The 21,664-nt window shown below is 43.9% G+C and overlaps 3 protein-coding genes across 5 annotated transcripts; 2 read left to right on the top strand and 1 right to left on the bottom strand.

Moving 5' to 3' along the window:
• The first annotated feature begins 957 nt into the window (after nucleotides 1-957).
• On the top strand, nucleotides 958-5,326 carry coq10b (coenzyme Q10B). Its single transcript, XM_076155703.1, has 5 exons — nucleotides 958-1,114; nucleotides 2,513-2,668; nucleotides 3,133-3,325; nucleotides 3,722-3,823; nucleotides 4,002-5,326. Exons 1-5 carry the CDS (start codon nucleotides 1,017-1,019, stop codon nucleotides 4,167-4,169), a joined length of 717 nt encoding a protein of 238 aa, XP_076011818.1. The 5' UTR covers nucleotides 958-1,016; the 3' UTR covers nucleotides 4,170-5,326.
• A 2,425-nt stretch (nucleotides 5,327-7,751) lies between these two features.
• Nucleotides 7,752-13,374, bottom strand: hspd1 (heat shock 60 protein 1). The gene is made up of 11 exons (XM_076155581.1): nucleotides 13,253-13,374; nucleotides 11,684-11,859; nucleotides 11,136-11,471; nucleotides 10,869-10,964; nucleotides 10,653-10,746; nucleotides 10,367-10,535; nucleotides 10,159-10,258; nucleotides 9,831-10,076; nucleotides 9,549-9,723; nucleotides 9,287-9,465; nucleotides 7,752-9,037 (listed from the first exon to the last, which is right to left on the bottom strand). The coding sequence occupies exons 2-11, from the start codon at nucleotides 11,855-11,857 to the stop codon at nucleotides 8,876-8,878; spliced, it is 1,731 nt and encodes a 576-aa protein (XP_076011696.1). The 5' UTR covers nucleotides 11,858-11,859; nucleotides 13,253-13,374; the 3' UTR covers nucleotides 7,752-8,875.
• Nucleotides 13,375-13,823: 449 nt separating this feature from the next.
• Nucleotides 13,824-21,644, top strand: LOC143004592 (MOB-like protein phocein). Of its 3 annotated transcripts, XM_076155625.1 has the most exons (9): nucleotides 13,824-13,950; nucleotides 15,774-15,929; nucleotides 18,610-18,672; nucleotides 19,244-19,344; nucleotides 19,422-19,464; nucleotides 19,649-19,735; nucleotides 19,848-19,927; nucleotides 20,025-20,136; nucleotides 20,342-21,644. In XM_076155625.1, exons 1-9 carry the CDS (start codon nucleotides 13,948-13,950, stop codon nucleotides 20,474-20,476), a joined length of 780 nt encoding a protein of 259 aa, XP_076011740.1. In that variant the 5' UTR covers nucleotides 13,824-13,947; the 3' UTR covers nucleotides 20,477-21,644. The 3 variants fall into 3 exon arrangements, with proteins under 3 accessions (XP_076011740.1, XP_076011731.1, XP_076011722.1); XM_076155607.1 differs by lacking the exons at nucleotides 13,824-13,950; nucleotides 15,774-15,929 and adding an exon at nucleotides 17,858-17,947; XM_076155616.1 differs by lacking the exons at nucleotides 18,610-18,672; nucleotides 19,244-19,344; nucleotides 19,422-19,464; ... (2 more) ...; nucleotides 20,025-20,136; nucleotides 20,342-21,644 and adding exons at nucleotides 16,080-16,169; nucleotides 16,264-16,451.
• Nucleotides 21,645-21,664: the final 20 nt, after the last annotated feature.

The raw sequence follows: 21,664 nt of genomic DNA, 5'->3' as shown, positions 1-21,664 counted from the left end.
GTATGCATTTACATTCGTCATTTAGACAAACAAGTGGCATATTTGGAAAAAATCAACAACAATAAATAATAGTTTACACAACTAATTTAATTGACCATGCACATACTAGATGTTTTCATTTGCTAAATACAATTTAAGTGTAATTATCTTACCAGCTGCATTAAATGCCATTTTACTTAACTCACATTTGTATGCTACTTCTTCAACTACTGTTGTAATGTTTCATAATAATAATGTTTCATATTTAGAAACATAGAACTAGGTAGATTTTTACTCAATATTCCACCTAATACACAAGAAAACTGTAGGGACGTGATGATTTCATTTCTTTTCCCGAGCTATTTCATGATTAATTCCAGAGTTTCTCTGATTAGATTTTCTTAGCGCCCAAATTCGTGCTTGTATTTGACCAGAATGCAACATCAGACAGCTGATTTAGCTAACCAGTCTGTTACTGAATGCATTTTAATGTGAACATTAGATAGATAGATAGATAGATAGATAGATAGATAGATAGATAGATAGATAGATAGATAGATAGATAGATAGATAGGACGTTTATTAATCTCTCAGCCACAGTAGCAAGGGTACAGAATACAATATAGTACAGTACAGTATAGTACAGTAATTATAGTACAACTTTATTTGTTTTGCACTTCTAGGGTGGCTAATCTAATTATTAATATTTGTATGCATTTTCCTCAATTATCATAATGTTGCTGTGGGTGGTGATGATGAAAGTCTCGTAGCGAATCCGGAGGACACTGAACCCGACATAAGGTTACAGCAATTCGAGCCAACATCTCGTGACATTCTTGCGTGTGCGCGGCCGTGCGTGTGCGAACCACTTACGTCAGAAGGGCACGGGGCTAAAACCGGCCAATGACAACTCAGAGTTAGTACCAGCTGTCCAATGACGGGCCAGCTTTCAAGAAGGGTAGAGGCGGGGCTAAACCCTGGCCTCCGTGGCCGTCACTCAGGCGTCCGAGTAGAGCAATCCGTCCCGAAGAGAGAAGATGGCGAGAGGTTGTCGGAGCCTTCGAAAAGTAGTAGAGTGCGTGAAGCGGCTACCTTCCACCGCTAGCCAGGTGACACAGTCCAGAAACACCGGAAGGTAAAACACCTCTACTTTTATCCAGCTACTCACTTTGAAAAAGTCACGGAACAACGTTTGAAGACTCACAAGCTGCGGCGCTGTTTGGGAGTCTTCCTTTCGAAAACCGTAAACGCCACATACGAATTAAAAGTCTACGTTGTTAAACCTGCAAGAAACTCATAGCTCATTCGCTGTACACTGAGACATCAAGGAACATGTTTATTACGTTAATATATAACTGTTTCCTCTGCTGGCTCATCAAATCGAACCCACATTTGTTACTTTTCGCTGTTTCGGCACCAGATTACCTGTTGACTCGTCGTTACTCTGCCTGTGTGCTGAGCGGCCTTGTGCTTGAGTTAGTGCGACCAGCTTTACATGACAGTAGGACTCCAAGCTATCTAGGGAGCGGATCAGCCTTTCTGTAAATCGTGTATTCTTGGGCTTACAGTAAATTCCTGCTTCTTTGCTCTCAGGGAATGACTCTCTGCACACAGCTGACACGAGTTTAGTAAGATAAGAACACAGCCATTGATCTCCCAATAGCACTGAAGTCCACGATTACCTCTAGCAGAATATTTGTTTAACAGGTGATAAATGGTTTTAGAGACTTTACTTCCCAATCACAACTCCCTACACTTGCACCGTACACCAACACAGACCTTTGTAAGTGTGTGCCGGAGTTAAGTGCCAGTAATAGATCAGGAATTCTAAGCAGTAGACGGGTCATGAGTTGTGTAACATTGATCTGGTGGGTTCGTGATGCACGACGGGTGACAGAATTCCTAGGACAGCTACACACCAGGGACACTTGAATCTGACGATACCGGTGTCAAAACAATGCACCTGCAGGGTCGTTTCACATTGATCGAACACATTTCTGCAGCCTATCCCCCTTGGCTGAACCTGAGTGTATAGAAGTGTAAGCCAGGCAGTCACACAATAGGGGCTGAGCCTGATCATCTGTTTGTTAGTATTTTAAAAGCGGTCCAAAGCTGCTACGCAACCGGGTACCCTTGACCTCCTTCTGTTCTCATTTACTGGTACTTCCTTGTGTGTTACCTTTTTGACTAGTGACAAATGCCTGGCAGCTGTTGCAAGGGTGTATCCATGCAGAGTCCGTTCTCCAAGGCTTCAAGTCACACGTTGCAGCTTTATGTTCCATTCTTAGCGACTATAAGCTATGTTCAGCTAATTTGCACCGGAATTTGTCGAGATCTCATCAAGCTGAAGCTCTCAATAGTGATTTTTTTTGTTAAATAAAGCCACTAAGTCACTCACAAAAATGTCCTAGCAGTGATCATTTTCATTTGAAGGTGAAATGAATAACAAGTAGAAAGAGAGTGGAAAGATTGTGAACAGTGCCCTTGTTGTCCGTGACCCTGCTGGTCTCATTAGTGTGTGTTTGGTGCCCAGGTACGTGTCATCATGTGGGATCCTGATGACGCGTCTGCCCCCCCTGCTGGGTGCAGCCATGCCGCCTCGTGCCGCCGTGCTGCCGGCCCGCAGCTTCTTCAACCTGGCCGACACCTTCTCTAAGAAGAAGGAGTACTCCGAGAGACGCATCATCGGGTGAGTCACTCCTTTCTGCTTTCACTTTAACTGCTCTTGTGGCTTTGAGTAAGGATTTCGCAATCCTCCCTATATTAAGTCAAAGTCATGCACCCACTTATGATTAGGTAATTTTCTGTATCGTTGCAAATTCAATGAATGGGTCCTGAATGAAGTCATGGAGCCTGTCTGTGGCTCTAAATTTGCACCTGTATGACGCACTGAATGTCCAGTTAAGAAGGTCAGAATCATTCCATCTGCTTGTATAAATAGATCCAGGCTGCACCGTTGCCTGTTTGACCTCAGCTGGAGTTACACTTACGTCATATCTGATAGGGAGACTTTTATTTTTTTGCTCCGTCAATTATTAGTCCCAGTCTTTGTTTCTATTTCTTGTGTTCTTTCTTCCTCCTCGCACAAACGCAGCGTGTGTTATGCCACAAGAAGTTTAACGGCTCTTTCTCTCCGTGTCGGGTCTGTCGCAGGTATTCCATGCAGGAAATGCACGAGGTGGTGGCCGGCGTGGAGAACTACTTCCTCTTTGTCCCCTGGTGTAAGAAGTCAGACGTGGTGTTCAAGCGAGCCGGATACTGCAAGGCCAAGTTGACCGTGGGCTTCCCGCCTGTAGTGGAGAACTACACGTCGCTGATCACCTCTGTGCGCCCCCACCTGGTCAAGGTAAGGGAAGAACTCCACCTCCCTCTCTATGGAGGAGGAATAGGATCTGTCAACTTCAAGATTAGAGCAAAATCTAGGTGATTAGAGGGCACGCAGACAGTTCATACCTCTGCCAAGGTGCAACAGTCCACTTGTTTTGCTTTTGTGACAATATAAAGCTTTTAAAGACCTTAACTGTCATTACATTGAACTCTTATGTGTAAACAATCTGTATTTCATGCTGATAATCCAGTGTACAGTTAACGTCTTCTGGATCTATAACCATAACTGTTGAAAACCTGTCCAAGCTATTTGATGGGGTTCTTTTGCATTCATTTCATTGTTTATTGTTCCTTGCTGTAAACGTTGGTGTCTCTGTGCCGTTCAGTTAAAGTGTACATCTGTGTTGCTTGTCAGGCCTCCTCTTCAGAGGGTAAACTATTCAACCACTTGGAGACGGTGTGGCGCTTCAGCCCAGGCCTCCCCGGTTACCCTCGCACATGCACAGTGGACTTTGCAGTAAGTAGAAGCTCTTTGCTAACTGGAGAAGGAGAGATTGTAATTGTAATCTTTGCTCTGCTTTGGTTCCTTCACATGAATGATCTTGCATCTTCCCTTCAGAACATTTTCACACACACACACCTGAGGAACACACGGTGTGAAATAAACTGCTCTGCCCCGTCCGTGTCCTCCTCAGATCTCCTTCGAGTTCCGCTCTCTCATCCACTCCCAGCTGGCTCACGTCTTCTTCGACGAGGTGGTGAAGCAGATGGTGTCCGCCTTCGAACGCCGCGCCGGCAAAGTACACGGGGCAGAGACGGCCATCCCCCGCGAACTAATGTTTCATGAAGTCCACCATACGTAGCGCCGCCGTCGCTACGCTTAACACACTCACACAACACTAGACTGGGAAAAGGAGACAGGAGGGAACAGTGAAAGTGTAGACTACCTGAAAACTGAAAACAGTGCCTTTCTCACTCAAAGACCAATTAGTTCATTTGCAAACAACTGCCTATCTCATTTTCTTCTTTTGTACAAACGACTCGTACACCCGTGGGTGTATTTAAGGTCTGAATCGATTCTGTAGCTCTACCCAAGTTCTCTCATGGCCCATTTCCATTGTTCCATTGTTGTGCAGTGCCAAGAAAATATGGTTTGTAAGGTTCAGTTAACAAGGTGGTTCTTAGAACAGAAATCAGAACTTAATTATGTTTTCTTTTTTCTTATTGGGTTATTTAGTAATCAGGATTATGGAACGCCTCTAATAGGCCCAGCAGTGCTGTCGTCTGTAATCGGTCGAACAGATGTGTTGTTACATTCTTTATTATAGGCGTAACCAGCCACGCCTCCATCTGTAAAAGCTGCTTTAGGTCGGCACACGTAGGGAAGCAGTTTATTATCGGTGCGAGTGGAGAACAATCAATCAGTGATCATGCGTTTCATGAAACAGGACTAAACCAGAACAATCATGACTATTTAACCGAGACGCTGACATTATTATCCACCGTGAATTGTTGGTTTTGAGGTAACCATAGAGCTACTATACAGCTGATGGCTTCTTCCAGACTCGGAATGTTTAGATCTGTAATTCTTTCCAAACCCGTGTTACAGCGATGTGTTGGTGCTTCAGTCTGAGCCCGTCTGGGTCATTTAGGGTTGCAGGGTCTGAGGGGAAACTGAGTGAAAACGGTTGAGGAAAGTGTAGGAGAAGAGCTTGAATCAGGTGCTAGGGAAGGGAAGGAGTATGACATAAAGGGAGAACTGGAGAGAGCGCAGCAAAACCTTGTAATACTTCTTCTTTTGTCATAACTGGTTCTAAGCTTGCGGGCCCTGGTTGCTTCCCCCTAGAGAGAGGTTATCTGAGTTTGATGAGATGATCCAACCAGCTACTGATATACTGTTACCAGCCAGGATCCGGGGCCAAGATCACAGTAAAGCCTTTACATTCACATTCTCAATGTGTCGGGGCTTCTAGATTATTCTCCAAAAAACACAAAACAAAACACCACCAGTCAAAGCAAAGTTGAGTCACTGCAATCAGGTTAGTTCTAAATCCAGCCAGGGGGGTTTTGAGGTCCGAGTTGCCACATCAAACTGATATATAAGGTGTGTATCAAAGAAAGACTTGAGCTGTACTGTATACAAGCTAATGCACACACACACACACACACACACACACACACACACACACACATACAGCTGTTTCTTGATTTGTGTTTGTCTGAGTAGTAGATGGTTATCTCTCTCTCTCTCTCTCTCTCTCTCTCTCTCTCTCTATATATATATATATATAAATATGTTTCCTGCACTATGCTCTCTGCATCATAGATGTGAGCAGCTCTGTGCAGCAGGAGGGTGGGTTCAACCGAGGGTGTTATGTGTGCAATATCAGCAGTCTATTAGTATTATTTTTAATGCAGCTGCGTGAGTAAGTCATACCCGTGTTAATGAGGGCGCAGACCGGGCCTGTCACATGCCGAGTCTCACACACCCACTTTAACTCGTCCTATCAGCCGGTTTGACGTCTCCGGGGATGGATCTGCCACCCGACAGTCTTTGCAATATCTAACCTGAATCCCTCTCGACCTACCGGCGGCATATTTTTTTGTCATTATTTTAAAACAATATACTCATTTTATTATATTTATTCTTTAGTTTAAGAAGTGTAAATATTTGATCTGAAGCTTTTAAGACCTTAACACAACATATAAAGAGAATGAGGTTTATGTCTATATTTCATGGGATGGGAATGCTTTATTTTGTGTAAATTAAGTTTTGTTGAATGAGTTCTGAAAATGTTGACTGCATGATTTATAAACTGTTTTATATATAAAAAGAAAGAGTCATGGCTCATTTTTTGTTGTAGTTTTTGAACACTGTTTAGCGTTATTGCGACATGGTGGCCGGACAGAAATAGAGGCACCATGTGAGCTGTAAGAATAGAACTCCCGCCGACATGATGTGTGGCCACTGTCAAAACTGGCAAAGTGCAAAGTTGAGTTTGAATTGCAACACTGTCCACTATGCCCCTGTGATGTTTCACTGGATTTGTCAAATATGAAGTTGAATTAGCTGCATAATGTTCACAGATGCAGAGAAAGCATGGATCAGTAGTAACAAGAGGAATTTGTACTTTTTAAGTGTAACATTTTAGTTCATATTGCACAGAAACGGATGGAGGCCTCTTAGATTTGTGCAGCATAGCAATGTTGAAGAGATAAAGATCTGAATGTGCTGATGATAAACACATCATCTGAATAGAGATGGTGAAAGGAAGTACATGTGAAGAGGATACATGTAATGTTGGTACAGGAGACACAGGACACCTTGCATGATGGGTCACCCTGGAGGAAGGAACGAGGGGTGACATTCTACCATGTTGGTTTAACTCTACAGTTCTGCTTCAGCAGTTTGTGTCGTCAGGGTGCCTTGCCACACAAGACGCCTGCAGGTGAATGACCTTATTATGTCAGTTCTCAGTGGCTACATGAATTTACTTATTTACCACTGGATAAGATTGATTACATTATTAAAGGTAGAGGATGGGAGGGATTGAAGGGCGGTTAAAAATAAGAAACTCTGGATGAGTTTCTTACCTAAAACAGGTTTGGACAAAGAGACGAATGGTAATGATGGGTTGTATGTAGATAGTTGCAACTATTAATACAAGATATTGATGTTAAGAAAGGTGGCATATGCATGTATGTCTGCATGAGGGGGGAAGAACCTATGATATTCATACTGTCAATGCACCTACATGGTTACACAGGTTGTGAGTGTGTGTGGATATGTAGGAGTTTTTCTTGTCCTTTCTCCAAATGTATTGTGCCCCCTGCTGTATGAACAAAGCGTTACAGTGCTCATAATTACACACAATTAGGTCTGCAAGATTATGAAATGCCACTGATATTTTTTTCTGAAGAACAAAACAGAAACAGATTGATCATATCTGTGATATCGCTCAGGAAAGTGTTGTTGTACCACTTAGGCAAGGTATTGTATTATATACAGCTGCATCCCATTTTCAAAAAGTAGGACATCACACACGACATGGTTTCATATTTAGACCCTGAATGGTCCAACATTCTTTCTAACTGGAGCCTCAGCAACCAAACCAACCAGACACCTCAGTGACATCAGCAAGATCACGTGGGATAAGCAGCCAGAGGGCAGATGGTCAGGAAGTGGAAAAACCCTCAAAGTGCTGCACCATGGAAACGCCTCACCCCTGAAAGGTGGACATGTCAGCAAACACTCAATCATCTGTTCCATCAGGCCCCTGGTGGTCCAACATGTCTGTAAATGAGCCATGGTTCGTTTGGGTGGCCAGGTTATCTGATAATAGGGTTGCTGGATAGAATCTGTAGGGGTCAATGTGTATCAGACAAATACAGAACAATGTGCAACAAACGTGACTTTACAGAGAGAGTCATAGAAAACACTCACGCAGCGTAAGAAAACTTGTTTATTTAAATCAAATGAGGAATTGAAGTTTTAACCCACCTTGTATTAGCTGGGCTGAACCATGACATATAAAAAATAATTAAACATAATTAACAAAACAGCGAAACAAAACATTGACAGATTCCTAAGCTATTCTTCTGTTCTTGTTCACGCCTCCTTGTAGATAAACATTTCACCCTGCAGATAGTTTAACCCATCAGCACAGTAACTATTGACATTAACAATGGCTGCATTCCATTTTGCATGTGAACGTGTCATAGTGTGGCTTGGACACAAAGCTCACATCACTTCTAACAACAATATGAGAACTTGACAGAACTGAAACTCACATTAATAAGACATCCGTTTGTGAAATCACTTCCAAGGCCACCAGATAAAACACTTTGTCCACAGCTGCTCCAGTTATTATTGGTAAAATCACCATTCCCTCAAGAATGATTGATGTCAAAACTCACCCACTTGCGTATCAATATTAGCACAGGGCTTTGACATCGACCATTTATTGAAATTGTGAGCAATGAGTGGAATATTGTGGTGGAGCTCAGCATGTAGCTAAATGGAATGCAGCCGTGACTTTACATTTTATCAGTGCTTTTCCTGCAGTGACGAATTAAAATGTCCACAGGAGGAAACGTCTACACAGAGGATCATTGAGTACACCGAGTTAGTTTCTTTATATACCAGACACCATGCGACTACCTCTTTTACAGAGCTCAAAATGGCATCATCAGCATTTGAATAATTCTTGTTCTTTTATAAACTATGTGTCACTGAATGGGGGCCACTGGGTCAGGAGGGCAGAAGCGTAAACAGGGTTGTGATGTAGTTTGATGGGCGCTCATCCAAGCACTGGGGTAGCCCGGGTGAATGCAGCAGAAGGTGACACTGGCTCCTCCAGAAACATGAACGTGGAGGGAGGAGGCAGGATTGTGCCAAGTCGTCGGGTCATGAACCTTCAACAGCTCCGGCTTCACTCAATGCCAGTCAGTTAGTGTAGGCAAACATGGGTGGAGAGGGTTGCAGGATCTGGGAGGATTGTTTGCTCCTCAGCCGCCCCCCGCAACCGCTCTGCCTATGAGTCTGTACAACACTTCGGGGAGGATTGGCTTAGAAGCCCATACCACCTCCCATGCCTCCCATGCCTCCCATGCCGCCCATTCCTCCTCCGGGCATCTCCTTCTCCTCCTTGGGTATCTCTGTGACGACCGCCTCGGCGGTGGAGAGCAGGGAGGCCACTCCTGCAGCGTCGAGCAACGCCGTCCTCACCACCTACACATGAAGGGACAACGGTAGTGTCAGATGAGCAGGATTTGTCACATCATACTGCCACCTGATGGTTTCAAATAAATTCTGTAGGTGTAAGTCAAAGCTGACAGTCTTATTACTATTACTATACTACGTCAGACATCAGTTGCTGTTCGGACAAATCCAAGTTCTCAAACCAGCCACCTTTAGACTAAATCTGATTGGTTGTGGTTGCTAGATCAACTACTGATCTGAAATGAAAGAGTCCTGTACCTTGGTGGGGTCAATGATGCCTTTCTCCACCATGTTGACGTACTCTCCCAGCATGGCATCATAGCCCAGTTCAGCCCCTCCCTGCAGGATCTTCTCCACCACTAGTGAACCGTCCACACCAGCGTTCTTAGCGATGGTCATGGCAGGAATACGGAGAGCTCGTCTGATGATGTCCACGCCTGCATGAGATCGACACGCTTAGAAACTACTAACACTGACTTGGATATAAGGGCCATGAATCTCTATGAAGTTATTTACTTACCAATCTTTTGGTCAGCGTTAGCAGGGGTAATGGTGTCGAGAGACGGGATGCAGCGCAGCAGGGCGCAGCCACCGCCGGGTACGATGCCCTCCTCCACTGCTGCCCTTGTGGCGTTCAGAGCGTCTGTCACACGGTCCTTCTTCTCATTCACCTCCACATCACTTGTTCCTCCGATCTGAAATGGAAAGAAGGGGGGGTCTTTAAATCTTTACTTGTCTAGAGGGGAGTTATAATTACCAAGACTAGGGCACCATCTTGAAATTCCTTGGCGCCATCACGCACCTTTAGCACAGCCACGCCATCAGACAGCTTGGCCAGCCGCTCGTTGAGTTTCTCCTTCTCATAGTCGCTGGTCGTGCTCTCCAACTGCTCGACGATCTCGTTGGCACGCTTCTCAATTTCAGCTGGGCTGCCACCTCCCTTCAGCAGCAGAGTGTCGTCTTTTGTCACCTGCACCTCACCAACTTTGCCAAAGTCGTGAGCCTGAATGTCTTCCAGGGCCAAGCCCATTGCTTCTTCTCCAAACACCTGGAGAGGCGAGAACAAGTGAGTCTGCTGTCGTCTGCTCTCGAGTGTTAATGACTTCTATGTGAGTAAACAGTGGACTTACAGTGCCCCCTGTGGAAACGGCCATGTCCCTCAGCTGATTCTTCCTGTTGTCTCCAAAGCCTGGAGCCTTGACTGCCACCACCTGGAGTCCCACCTTCAGCCTGCAAATTACAATGAAATATTAGAAATATTTCATCTGAGGCCAAAATCAAATCAGTTTTCCACGTGTTAACTGATGCTGTTAGACTGAAGAGCAAACCTGAACGTACCTGTTGAGAACCAGAGTGCTGAGTGCCTCTCCATCCACATCTTCAGCCACAATGACCAGCGGTTTGCGGTGCTGGTTGGCGAGCTCCAGGGCTGGCACGATGCTCTGGACACTGGAGATCTTCTTCTCACTCAGCAGCACGTAGGCATCCTGGAACTCACACTTCTGGCCTGGTAGAACAGGAGGTGGTACAAAAGGTTCAACATAGGAGCTCAGGAAGAGTGAGGAGGGGTTTGAGGTGAAACGTGGACACTATGGAGAACAAATGGAATTATGAGCAAACTGACCTTTGGCAGTGTTGATGAAGTAAGGGGAGATGTATCCACGATCAAACTTCATCCCTTCAATAATCTCCAGCTCATCGTGCAGAGTCTTTCCATCCTAATATGTAAAGAATGTACAGTGATTCACACTGACAAACAAGTGCAACAGACTAGTGACAGTTAGACTAGGTTCACTTGAATTCATCAATATTTCATGCCGTAAACAAATGTGTTTTCTACCTTGACTGTGATGACTCCCTTGCGGCCCACTCTCTTCATTGCATTGGATATGACGGTTCCAATCTCTACATCTCCATTGGCTGAAATGGTAGCAACCTGTAACAAAGAGGGCATCACATTGTTACAGTATTATTCGGTTTGTCCTGTCTGTACTGGCACCACACTTTACTAGGACCTGCATTTGACTCCTTCACAAGTTTCAAGTCTAAATCATTTATTCATTTTAGTGAGTAACAATTATCTTCATCCTGTACTTCTGATGTTTACCTGTGCGATCTCCTCGGGGGTTGTAACTGGTTTGGAGAGCGCCTTCAGCTCATTGATGACAGTTTCTACAGCCAGCATGACACCACGGCGGATCTCGACAGGGTTGGCTCCCTTGCTGATGGTATCAAAGCCCTCCTTTGCAATGGCGCGTGCCAGCACTGTGGCAGTAGTAGTGCCGTCACCAGCCTCCTCGTTGGTGTTGTTGGCCACATCTTGCACCAGCTTGGCACCGATGTTCTTGTACTTGTCCTTCAGATCAATGCTTTTAGCTACTGTAACACCATCTTTGGTGACCTTGGGGCTGCCCCAGCTCTGCTCGATGATGACAGTGCGACCCTGAAAGAGGTAGAAAGTGGAAACAAATGTTTTTATCAACAGTGTTTCAACTCTCCAAATGGAATGCCTTTGGATTTGGACTTTTAAGCCTACATAGGCAAATGAGTTTTCGTTTATGGATATGCAATCACGAACAAAAATGAGCTTATTTGTGACCCTAGTAGTTACCTAGCCAATGTACCTAGCAAGTACCAAAATCTAAATACAAGTACCTTAGGGCCCATAGTGACGGCCACAGTATCAGCCAGCAGATCCACTCCCTGCAGCATGAGGGCACGAGCATCAGCTCCAAACTTGACTTCCTTTGCGTAGCCTCGTGTGAGGTGTGGGGCCAGAGCCCTGCACACAGGCCTCACCTGCTTCATGACTGAAGGTAAACGAAACATCTCTACAACAGAGAAAACACACAGAGGAAACATTAACCCAAAGTGCCTGAGACAGCATTAATGACCACAGCCTTGAACTAAAGATGTCAAATTGTAATTGCTCCTGAACATCAACGTCACATAGAAAAACACAGATGTATGCCATGTGTTGGGTGAAACTATTTGGCACAGCAGACTTGAAACTTTGCCTCGGCCTGCTGTTCTGCATTCTTATAAGTTTTCTTCATGGGATAGATAGTTAACTCCGCCCCCTAGTGGCCACAAATGGTAAGCGTTACTGCATTGAACGGGCGAATGAATGAAAATCCAGTTTTGGGCGGTCATAGATCCTCTGGATTAATGCACAATCACTACTGTTACATAGGCACACCTAAAATATAACTACATTATGTTTACATCGCCATTTTTGTTGTGTTGATGTCCACCTTCATACAGTGGGTGGAAACATTGTCATGTTCTGAGCACTAAGAATCAATCTGTCATTGTATAGGTGTCAAAGTCAACACTAAATGTTCTGTTCTACACTCTTCTATATCCAAAAAGAAATGATACTGAAGCCAGGCATGTCATAGTGGAAGTTTGCATTGGCTTCAATAGATTAATAAACAACCATAACCGGATTAGACTGGATCCTAACCGGTAAATCGCCGTTCTTAAATGCATTTGCTGGACATGTTTTACTGCTACACATGACATCCAATCAACTCATTTGGTCACGACACAGACACCCGCTGTTACATCTTCAAGGCCCCTGAGCACTAAACCTCACACACGTGCCTATAAAATGTGATTATAAAATCGTAGTTTTCCATTTTTACTCATAATACCCGTATGGATAAATAGATCGCGATCGTTTTATGAAATCCATCCCCACACACGCTCACACACTCATTCCCCCCCACGTGTGTTCTTCAGGTCGTGCGTCACAAGGTCAAATTGGGAAAAGCGTGTGCGGAACTAACGACCGACCGAACTCCTCAGTGCTCATCCCTGCTTCACATTAGTGCCACACGGTGAACAGCTGTTACATCACTTACAGGCGAACACTCGTTAGACAATACTGACAAATATAACCGTGTTAAAAGTCCAGAATAAAAAGGTGGACAAGCGTGAAGCAGAACGTGACTTCGATATAGCCACACAGGTCAGTCTGGTAACATTATGCACCCAATGAACTCCAGGTGAACTGAGTGACAATCTCACCTGTGTCCTTGCATCAGAGTCAAGAGGGGAACCCCATCTGTTAGCTTGGAACTAAAGCTACCATTCCCACAAATTGCTGTGCTGAATTTTGGCTGACACAAAACCCTCGCGTCAAAAATAAATGTTAGTACGACAGTGAGAGCACATGTTACAGAGTATAAGGGGGGTTATTGTTAAAGTGTCCGTACTAACCTGCAGGTTGTAGGCTTGGAGTGAGACGTCTGAATCGCAGGATGCTAACTGGAGAGCGGATTGAGCGGTGTGGTACAGGACAGACGAGCCGCTGAGACAGGACTGCACATGGCCTATCACATCCGGGTAATTTACTGGATGACCCCTGAACATGAATTACATAAATATTTGTCTAAAACATAGCTAAAATGATTCTTACTGTGACGCTAATTAATAAGTAACCTACAGTAGTAAACTCTAACTGAAATACGAAAAAGACGTCAGTGAATTAGCGCCCATTTAAATAAATATTTTGATTTCTTATTATTCATTCTCGTTCCGGGGCGGACTGGTTCCAGAAACTTCGGAAGTGTTATTGGTAGAAAAAATGGAGGTCAAAGTTGACATTGACATTGTGCAACATTGCTCCATCTGATATTACGTGATAAAGTGAATTAACCCATAATAATTATTAAAGCTCCTTGTGTACTGTTGTGTGGCAATTGTTCTTTTGACATTATACAGACTTTGAGCTGATGGCGTTGTGTGAAATGCAATTTTTCTTGGACGAAAGGTGGACCGTGAAGTTAGGGGGGCTCTGTGCGCATGCGCAAGGTCGTTCTGGATATTTCTTCACGTGGAGCAGTTAGTGTCTTTTCCACGCTCACGAGGACTCCGGCGTTCACTTCCACACTACACATCTGCCTCATACAGAAATGGTAAGACATCTGCTTAAACCCGTTATTAGCTATATAAAAGAGAAACAGCTCATCTAAAAGCTTATATACAAAACTGAGTTTACAAATTACAGGCGATTATTCACGGGACCTGGCTGCTTATCGTTAGAAGCTAATGCTGTGTTAGCTACCTTGGCCATTAAATGACAAGGTCAAACTATAACAACCCCAAATTACAAGAAGAAGTGGTGTAATGGAGTCATGTGGCTGCGTCTGATGCAGTAACCGCATCATTCAAAGTGTCGCAGCAGCCGGTTAGCTCGATCACGCAGGTGTCGTGAACGCAGCATGTTATATCTGTCATAGTAGCGATGGTACCTGCAGCATATCTAGTAGTTTCAAATCAACCGTGATTAGACGGATCGATGCACACGGAGTGACTTAGATGTGTAGTTTAACGATCTTTATCAATGCATGTGTGAATGAGTGAAGGGGTCATTCGCGTCCAGTGTTCCTGCACTGATGTCGGCGTGGTTACCTGAGGTTATCTCGCATTTATATGGCTTAAATTTGATTACTCTTCACAATGTAATGGGGTTTTTGGGGGCACACTGTAATATGTAATATGAATGTCCTTGCTCGTCGTGAAAGATGCTCCATTCAGCCGCTTCCGGCTTCCGCTACGTAAGCGTGACCTCACCGTACCTCATTGCCCAATTACAGCAGTGACCGTGTTCCTCCCTCACATCCTTCGTTTTTATGCAGAACATTTAGGTTATGGTCGCATGAAGTTACTTAACGGTTAGATTTACCCCAAATTTGAGCTAAAGCTCATCTTATATCTCGCAGTGAAATGGAATCGGACAGTTAAAACAGCGACTTTTATCAATATGAATATGATACACATGGACAATACATGTGAGAATATATAAGATAAAAGAACATGACGTAATAGCGTGTTCGTTGTAGGCCCCAGTATGCTTGGTTGCTTGATACTACTTTACACTGAGCTGACATCTGTACAAGGCCCCAGCTACAGACTGCACATTCTGTGTTAAAACGGCTACATGGACCCTGACTTTTATCTTGTGATGTTAAAAAGCAAGACAGTTGTATGTTTTACAATCCGTCATGGGGTCATTAGTGTAATGTTTGTTTAACAACTGAGCAGGAAACCTCCGATTCCAGAATGTTCCCCAGGGCTCTTGTTATCTAGCAGCCTTATCAGTAGGTGAGCTGTCCTTGTCCCTGCCTGAGTGAAACCCCACCTCCTCCTGCTACACACAGGGCTATCCCTCTCTCCACCCCTCCTCCCCCAACTATGTCTTCCTCAGACAACCTTCACCCAAGGTCGATTGGTACATCTGTTAGTCAGACTGTTGGCAGCTGCTGGACTCAATTGTACCCATCCCCCTCTCTCATGTCCCCTCTCATTCTTGAACGTTTGACTTCAGATGTAACTTATTAAAGGGACGGTGCCCTTAATTACACTCAGTGGAATGCTGATTGACAGTGCAACGGCTGTGCCTCTAAACTAGCTGCTCATTTGTAGAAGCTGACTCAAGTTTAACTCTGTAGCTGTGTGTGTCTCTCTCTTCATGAATCATTCCTCTATCTAGGCTAGAATCATTTTCATATGTGGTGACTGATTGACTAATTCTTGGGCTTGTAGACGTTTCTCTAACAATATGTGGGAAAAGTCCGAAAATGTTCTATTAGGCAATGAGCATTCTCTGTGCCTGCAAAATCCTCATGGGTTTTTGTGTCATCCAAGGCCATTTAGTCTTATAAAATCCATGCAAGACTGCCCTCTAGCTGTCATATTTGGTTGTTACTGACCTCCCCCCTCCTCTTATCATTTACAGGCCTTCAGAAAATTCCTTCCCATGTTTGACCGGGTGCTGGTGGAGCGCTTGATTGCAGAGACGGTAACAAAAGGGGGCATCATGCTGCCAGAGAAGGCCCAGGGAAAGGTGCTGCAGGCCACCGTGGTGGCAGTAGGACCTGGATCTGCCAATCAGGTAAGCTCTCAATCAGCTTCTGCACCGCACATTTAGAGGGAAACACTACATGCACACATAGAGCTGCTGTGAAGAATTTGGTGTTCTGTAGACTATACTGGCTTTAAGGAATCGGCATCATTATCCATTTGTCTGTGTTTTGCTCTTCAGAAAGGAGACATCCAGCCAGTTAGTGTGAAGGTCGGGGAGAAGGTCCTCCTACCAGAGTATGGTGGAACTAAAGTCATTCTGGAGGATAAGGTGCAGTATATAGCTGGCTTGTCTGCTTCATCTTGTCAAACCTATTTCCTTTTGTACTTGGCTTAATATCTATCTTTCTTATTTTTTTCCTCAGGACTACTTCCTGTTCAGAGACGCCGACATCCTTGGCAAATACGTAGAATGAGTTTCTGTGGAACATGTTCAGTGTCGCCCCTCTAGTCATGCAGTTGCCTCCTTCATCTTTTTGTTTTCTACGTTATTGCAATTGTAAATAATTCTAATCACATTTTGTTACAATAATAAAAGTAAACTTGTCCAATGTTCCCGTTTCTTGATTGCATTGTTCTTGAAAACTGATAATTACTAAGTACTGTATATTTGGGAAATCTAGGGATTTACAGATGAATCCACATACTCTGATTTTAATTCATTTCTAAAAGTTTATCTGCATTTGTCAGAAGTGTGTGTCTACCTTTTACCTCGGAAGTAATAAGTTGATCAGTTAAAAAATGCTTTCTATTGTACTTATCGAAGACAATATTTAGCTTTTCTTCTGATCGCCATGGTAACTTAAACGGCTTTATACTTCAGCCTGACTAAGCTCATACAAATGCTGCTCTGGACCAGGACCAATGACTGCATAGTAATCACGTCTGAAGATATTCACACTTAAAAGAAGTAAACTAAGATGAAACTGTCTGTGTGTATGAACAACACACCCAGTCTGTGTACGTATAAAATAAAATCAGTTTCCAGGATGTGGGTAGGGGAATCAAAATCATGCTATTCAATACCACATTTATATTTGTTTACATCCGGTGCCATACTTTGACAGTTCTTGGCAAGAGTTTGGTATCAGTCCATTTTATCTCATGGAAACTAAAGTAAACAACTAAAGTAATGTAAGTTGCTTTGGATAAAAGCGTCTGCCAAATGATCGTAATGTAATGAAACTTCTAAATTATAAGGGAGAAAATAAACGGTACACTCAGACTCGCTTTATTACGTAACATAATCTAACATCAATTAGAATGTTTGCCTGAACAGAATTATTCTTCTGTAGTTCAGATACATCAAAACTATAATAATAATAATAATAACTAGAATAATTCAAACTACTGTAACATATCTAACAGTATCAATTGTACAATCTCAAAATAATATGATATAGGTATTACATTTATATCAAAGCTTTCAAGATTTCAAACTGCCTAAGAGTGGTGCCAAGAAGGATCTTCATACATCAGCCATAATATTTCACATATAACGTGAATCTTAAACTTTGAAAATGTCGGTTTCCCCAAATATAATCTACTATGGGGCGGCAGTAGCTCAGCTTGGGAACCGGAGTGTCGCCGGTTCGAGTCCCCGTATGGACGAAGAGAGTGGACTGGCAGTTGGAGAGCTGCCGGTTTGCCTGTGAGCATTGCTTCTTCTGTGCAAAGCATGTGTGTGTTGTGTTACACATGTCAGAGTGGCGAAAGAAGCATTTCAAACCGTGCGATTTCATTGAATTTGACAAATACAGTATCATAAATCCTAATAAATCCAGCAACTATCAATGTATAATGGAAAAATAATTATATTCTTCAATGAAAACATGTTCAGTTAGTAAAATACTATTTCACATGTTATTATAGAGCATTTTAAGTGTTAAAACATACTTGTTTGTGTGTGCGTGTGTGTGAGTGTGTGAGCCGCTGACCTGCGTTCATATATATCAGAGCGCTTGACAAACATCCGGGTATTCTGTCGAGATGGTCATGGCGGAGGGTACTGCAGTTCTCAGGAGGAATCGGCCTGGAACCAAGGCGAAGGTGCGTTTTCTCACACCGGGAACGTTTGAAAAATGCTCTGAACGACCCAAACGCCGTGTGCGCTGACGGCTCCACTCATTTACGTATCTACCGGTCGTGTTTTGTCAACAATTCGGTCGTAGACAACATATAGGAAGGCCCTGACCTGGAAACAAGCAGCTAAGCTAACGATAACTGCTCCTCCGTCTACTTCCTGGAGTAATGTTATTTTTGAATTACGGAGATAACGACACTTGTATTTAACATAAATTTGATCTCTAGTATTATCAATGTAATGCTTTATTTCCACACTTGGGGAAGAGAGGTTAGTTTAGTTAAGAGGCTCATTGGCTATTTCCGTTTTTGAAAGCAGTCACATCACGGCTAATGTTAGCATTAGCATAGAGCAATTGACTTAAATGAAGACTTAGTAACATAACTTCATTAAGACCTCAGTCGAGTGAAATTCGCCTCCAGACTGAAGCGCCTACTCGTGACTTTAGACAGCTTATGGCGCCTCTGTCGTCACCAAACTGTTGGCTGTGTTGTTTTCTCCGTCAGAACGTGACTCTGCTGGATCATACATACAGGGGTTCGTGTCGGTGTACGTCAGTGTGTGTATGTGTATGCGTGTGTGTTTGACCCTCGGCTGTGGACTAAATGTGTCCTTCCTCCATATTTAGGATTTCTACAACTGGCCGGATGAATCCTTTGAGGAGATGGACAGCACGCTGGCTGTCCAACAGGTGGGCTGTCGCGTTACATGGGTGTGTGTGTGTGTGTGTGTGACAGTGTGTGTGGGCGTGAGGAAACTTTTCACTCCCAAATCCATGTTCAGCTTCGGTCACACACAATATACAACATGTACCAAGTGTCACTAAAGGTCGTGTGTGTGTGTGTGTGTGTGTGTGTGTGTGTGTGTGTGTGTGTGTGTGTGTGTGTGTGTGTGTGTGTGTGTGTGTGTGTGTGTGTGTGTGTGTGTGTGTCAAATGACAGCAACAGAGTGCTATAGAAATGAAATACACTGGTTTTTGTTGTTGTCTGCAGAGAGGATGATTGAATTTCAAACAACGTACATCAACAAAATGCTGTTCATTGATAGAATTCTTAAAATCAATCACCAATTATTAATTATTAACAACCCTAAATGCACATTTCAGGGTGTCAGCAAAATCAGTGTATGGAGCTTGTGACACTTGGTGTACAGTATCTTCATAGTGGTGTGTTAGTGCTTTAGGAAGTATGCATTGAGGGCTTGAATGATGCTGTATCAATGTAAGGGTCATCACCAAAAGTGTGTCATGTCTCCCTCTTCAGTACATTCAGCAAAACATCCGATCGGATTGCTCCAATATCGACAAGATCCTTGAACCTCCAGAGGGTCAGGATGAAGGGGTGTGGAAGTACGAGCACCTCAGGTACGTTAAGGCAGCGTGCGACTGATCCGACCTGACGGCCGGGATCACTGGCTCACGTTGTGCTTCTTCTGTTGTAGGCAGTTCTGCTTGGAGCTGAATGGACTAGCGGTCAAACTGCAGGTACGTGTGTGTGACGTACAGATGAAGCTGTGTTTAAATCGTCCCATTTTAGGATTGCTTTCATTTCAGAATGCGAGATGTCTTGAAATTCAGACCTAGGTTTAAAGACTTGTTGATTTTGACATGTAACGCCATATAAGGACACTGTAGTGACTCTTCTTCTCCTCCTCCTCCTCCTCTCCAGAGTGAGTGCCACCCTGACACCTGCACCCAGATGACAGCCACAGAGCAGTGGATCTTTCTATGTGCTGCCCACAAGACACCCAAAGAGGCAAGTCCAGCCTGTGGATCACTCACTCCACCTCACTCCTTTGCTGTATCATTTGTCTATTTTGAAATCATTGTAATGTAAAGCAATATTGCCTCATCATAATTTCCCACAGTGCCCTGCCATCGATTACACCAGGCACACGCTGGACGGAGCTGCCTGCCTTCTCAACAGCAACAAATATTTCCCGAGCAGGTCAGTTGTTAATTCGGCGTCACAGCTGACATTGCTTATGAATGTGGCCGACGTATCGCTGCGAACGATCCTCCACGCTGTCTGATGTCGTTCTCAGGGTGAGCATCAAGGAGTCGTCGGTCGCCAAACTGGGCTCCGTGTGCCGCCGCATCTATAGGATATTCTCTCACGCCTATTTCCACCACCGTCAGATATTTGACAAGTATGAGGTAGGTTTGTTCGGAGCAACATCTGTGGGACGATTAATGTGGGACAACTGTTGATTGATCCTTCTCTTCTCCACTTAAATGCTAATATGTGTGACGACTTTTGGAGCATTTCCCAGTGAACACAAATCGCTAAAAGCAAGACTAAAGAGTTGTGTAGGACATCACAGCAGTGTCTAAAACCTTCTGCCATGTCTGCACCGTTCAGAACGAAACCTTCCTGTGTCACCGGTTCACCCGCTTTGTGATGAAATACAACCTGATGTCCAAGGACAACCTGATCGTGCCCATTCTGGAGGAGGAGGTCCAGAACACCTCATCAGCTGGGGAGAGCGAGGCCTAAGACGCATCTGCTGCCATAAGGGAGACACACACACACACACACACACACATATACACAGAGACACACATACATTGACAAATACACAACATCTTACACGTTCACCCATCTGCATATACAGCGCACACACACACTCTCATACACACTACAGTGTATTAAGGCTCCTGTCTAGTAACACTGTCCATGTCCCTCTTCCTTAGTCACCTGTCTTGTCTTAAAGGAAGAAAGGGTAGAACCGGGAGGATGGTGTGCAGTAGGAGAGATTTTCTATCCCATTAACCGCCGCTCTGTCCGCCGCTCAGTCGCACTGTCCGCAACACTGCGACTCCGGACAGAACAGTGCTCTCACACTACTCTTGATAGGGAAAGTTTTCTTTATTCTTTTGCAAATCTTACGTAATCATGGTGAGGTGAGTTGTTGACAAAAGGCACACACAGACAGCCACCCCCCCCCCCCCCCCCCCCCCCCCCCCCCCCCCTTTTGTATATAAACCCCCCAGTCCCACGTCTGTTCATTTACTATCATGTTTTTGACGGTGCTTCACTTTTTATTTGTGTCTGCTTCTGTTCTCTATTTGCTTCTGTTTGCCTTCCAGCCTGTTTTTTGTTTTTTTGAGGGGGGGCTTTATCTCATGATACGGATCACTAAAAATTAGCCTGCTGACGTGAAAAAAAAACAAACGATGCTATTAAAAACATAATGTAAGTGTGCTCTGTGTGGTAGTGAACAAAGAAACTCTAGCCGTGTTTGTGTACTAGCAGTCAGACGTTCTCTCTCTGGAGTTGTTAGGAAGGTCTCTGTCGGCTAAACTGATCCTGCTTTGTGACACGCCCCTGTTTTACTATTTTGTAAATGTGTCTAATATTCCTATTTTTTTTCCTTTGGCATAAAAAAAAAGTAACTTTGACCAGTTGGGTAGAAGCTGTGTTGTTAAACGCTTTGCTCCGACTGCTTTAATGATTTCTGATGAACAAAGAGGGACGGATGGATGGAATATTGGCTACATTTCCGTGTCGGAGCACAACCTCCCTTTATTTTTACCCTCCCCCTCATTAAGTTATTTTGTGGGAGGAGCCTTGTCTGTCCAACCCACTTTTTTTTAATGAACTAAAATTTTATTACTGTTGACATTTTCATGATGTCTGTTATTAAAAAAAAAAAGACCTATTATTCAGATGGTTGTGTGGATT

Source organism: Genypterus blacodes, unplaced genomic scaffold, assembly GCF_046128005.1.
Source record: "Genypterus blacodes isolate CSIRO-AG114 ecotype Tasmania unplaced genomic scaffold, CSIRO-AGI_Gbla_v1 ptg000008l_1, whole genome shotgun sequence".
Lineage (NCBI taxonomy): Eukaryota > Metazoa > Chordata > Actinopteri > Ophidiiformes > Ophidiidae > Genypterus > Genypterus blacodes.
Note: the sequence above shows the minus strand (reverse complement) of the source record. Positions and strands in the feature narration are given on the sequence as shown.

Excerpts from the sequence above, each read along its gene's own strand:
- coq10b (XM_076155703.1), top strand. The coding sequence starts at position 1,017 with ATGGCGAGAGGTTGTCGGAGCCTTCGAAAAGTAGTAGAGTGCGTGAAG. Across the intron at positions 1,115-2,512 it reads CAGTCCAGAAACACCGGAAG|GTACGTGTCATCATGTGGGA; the intron begins GTAAAACACCTC and ends TTTGGTGCCCAG. Across the intron at positions 3,326-3,721 it reads TGCGCCCCCACCTGGTCAAG|GCCTCCTCTTCAGAGGGTAA; the intron begins GTAAGGGAAGAA and ends GTTGCTTGTCAG.
- hspd1 (XM_076155581.1), bottom strand. The coding sequence starts at position 11,857 with ATGTTTCGTTTACCTTCAGTCATGAAGCAGGTGAGGCCTGTGTGCAGG. Across the intron at positions 10,747-10,868 it reads AGGGAGTCATCACAGTCAAG|GATGGAAAGACTCTGCACGA; the intron begins GTAGAAAACACA and ends TTTACATATTAG. Across the intron at positions 10,536-10,652 it reads CTTCATCAACACTGCCAAAG|GCCAGAAGTGTGAGTTCCAG; the intron begins GTCAGTTTGCTC and ends CTGTTCTACCAG.
- LOC143004592 (XM_076155625.1), top strand. Across the intron at positions 15,930-18,609 it reads GACCTGGATCTGCCAATCAG|GATTTCTACAACTGGCCGGA; the intron begins GTAAGCTCTCAA and ends CTCCATATTTAG. Across the intron at positions 20,137-20,341 it reads AGATATTTGACAAGTATGAG|AACGAAACCTTCCTGTGTCA; the intron begins GTAGGTTTGTTC and ends TGCACCGTTCAG.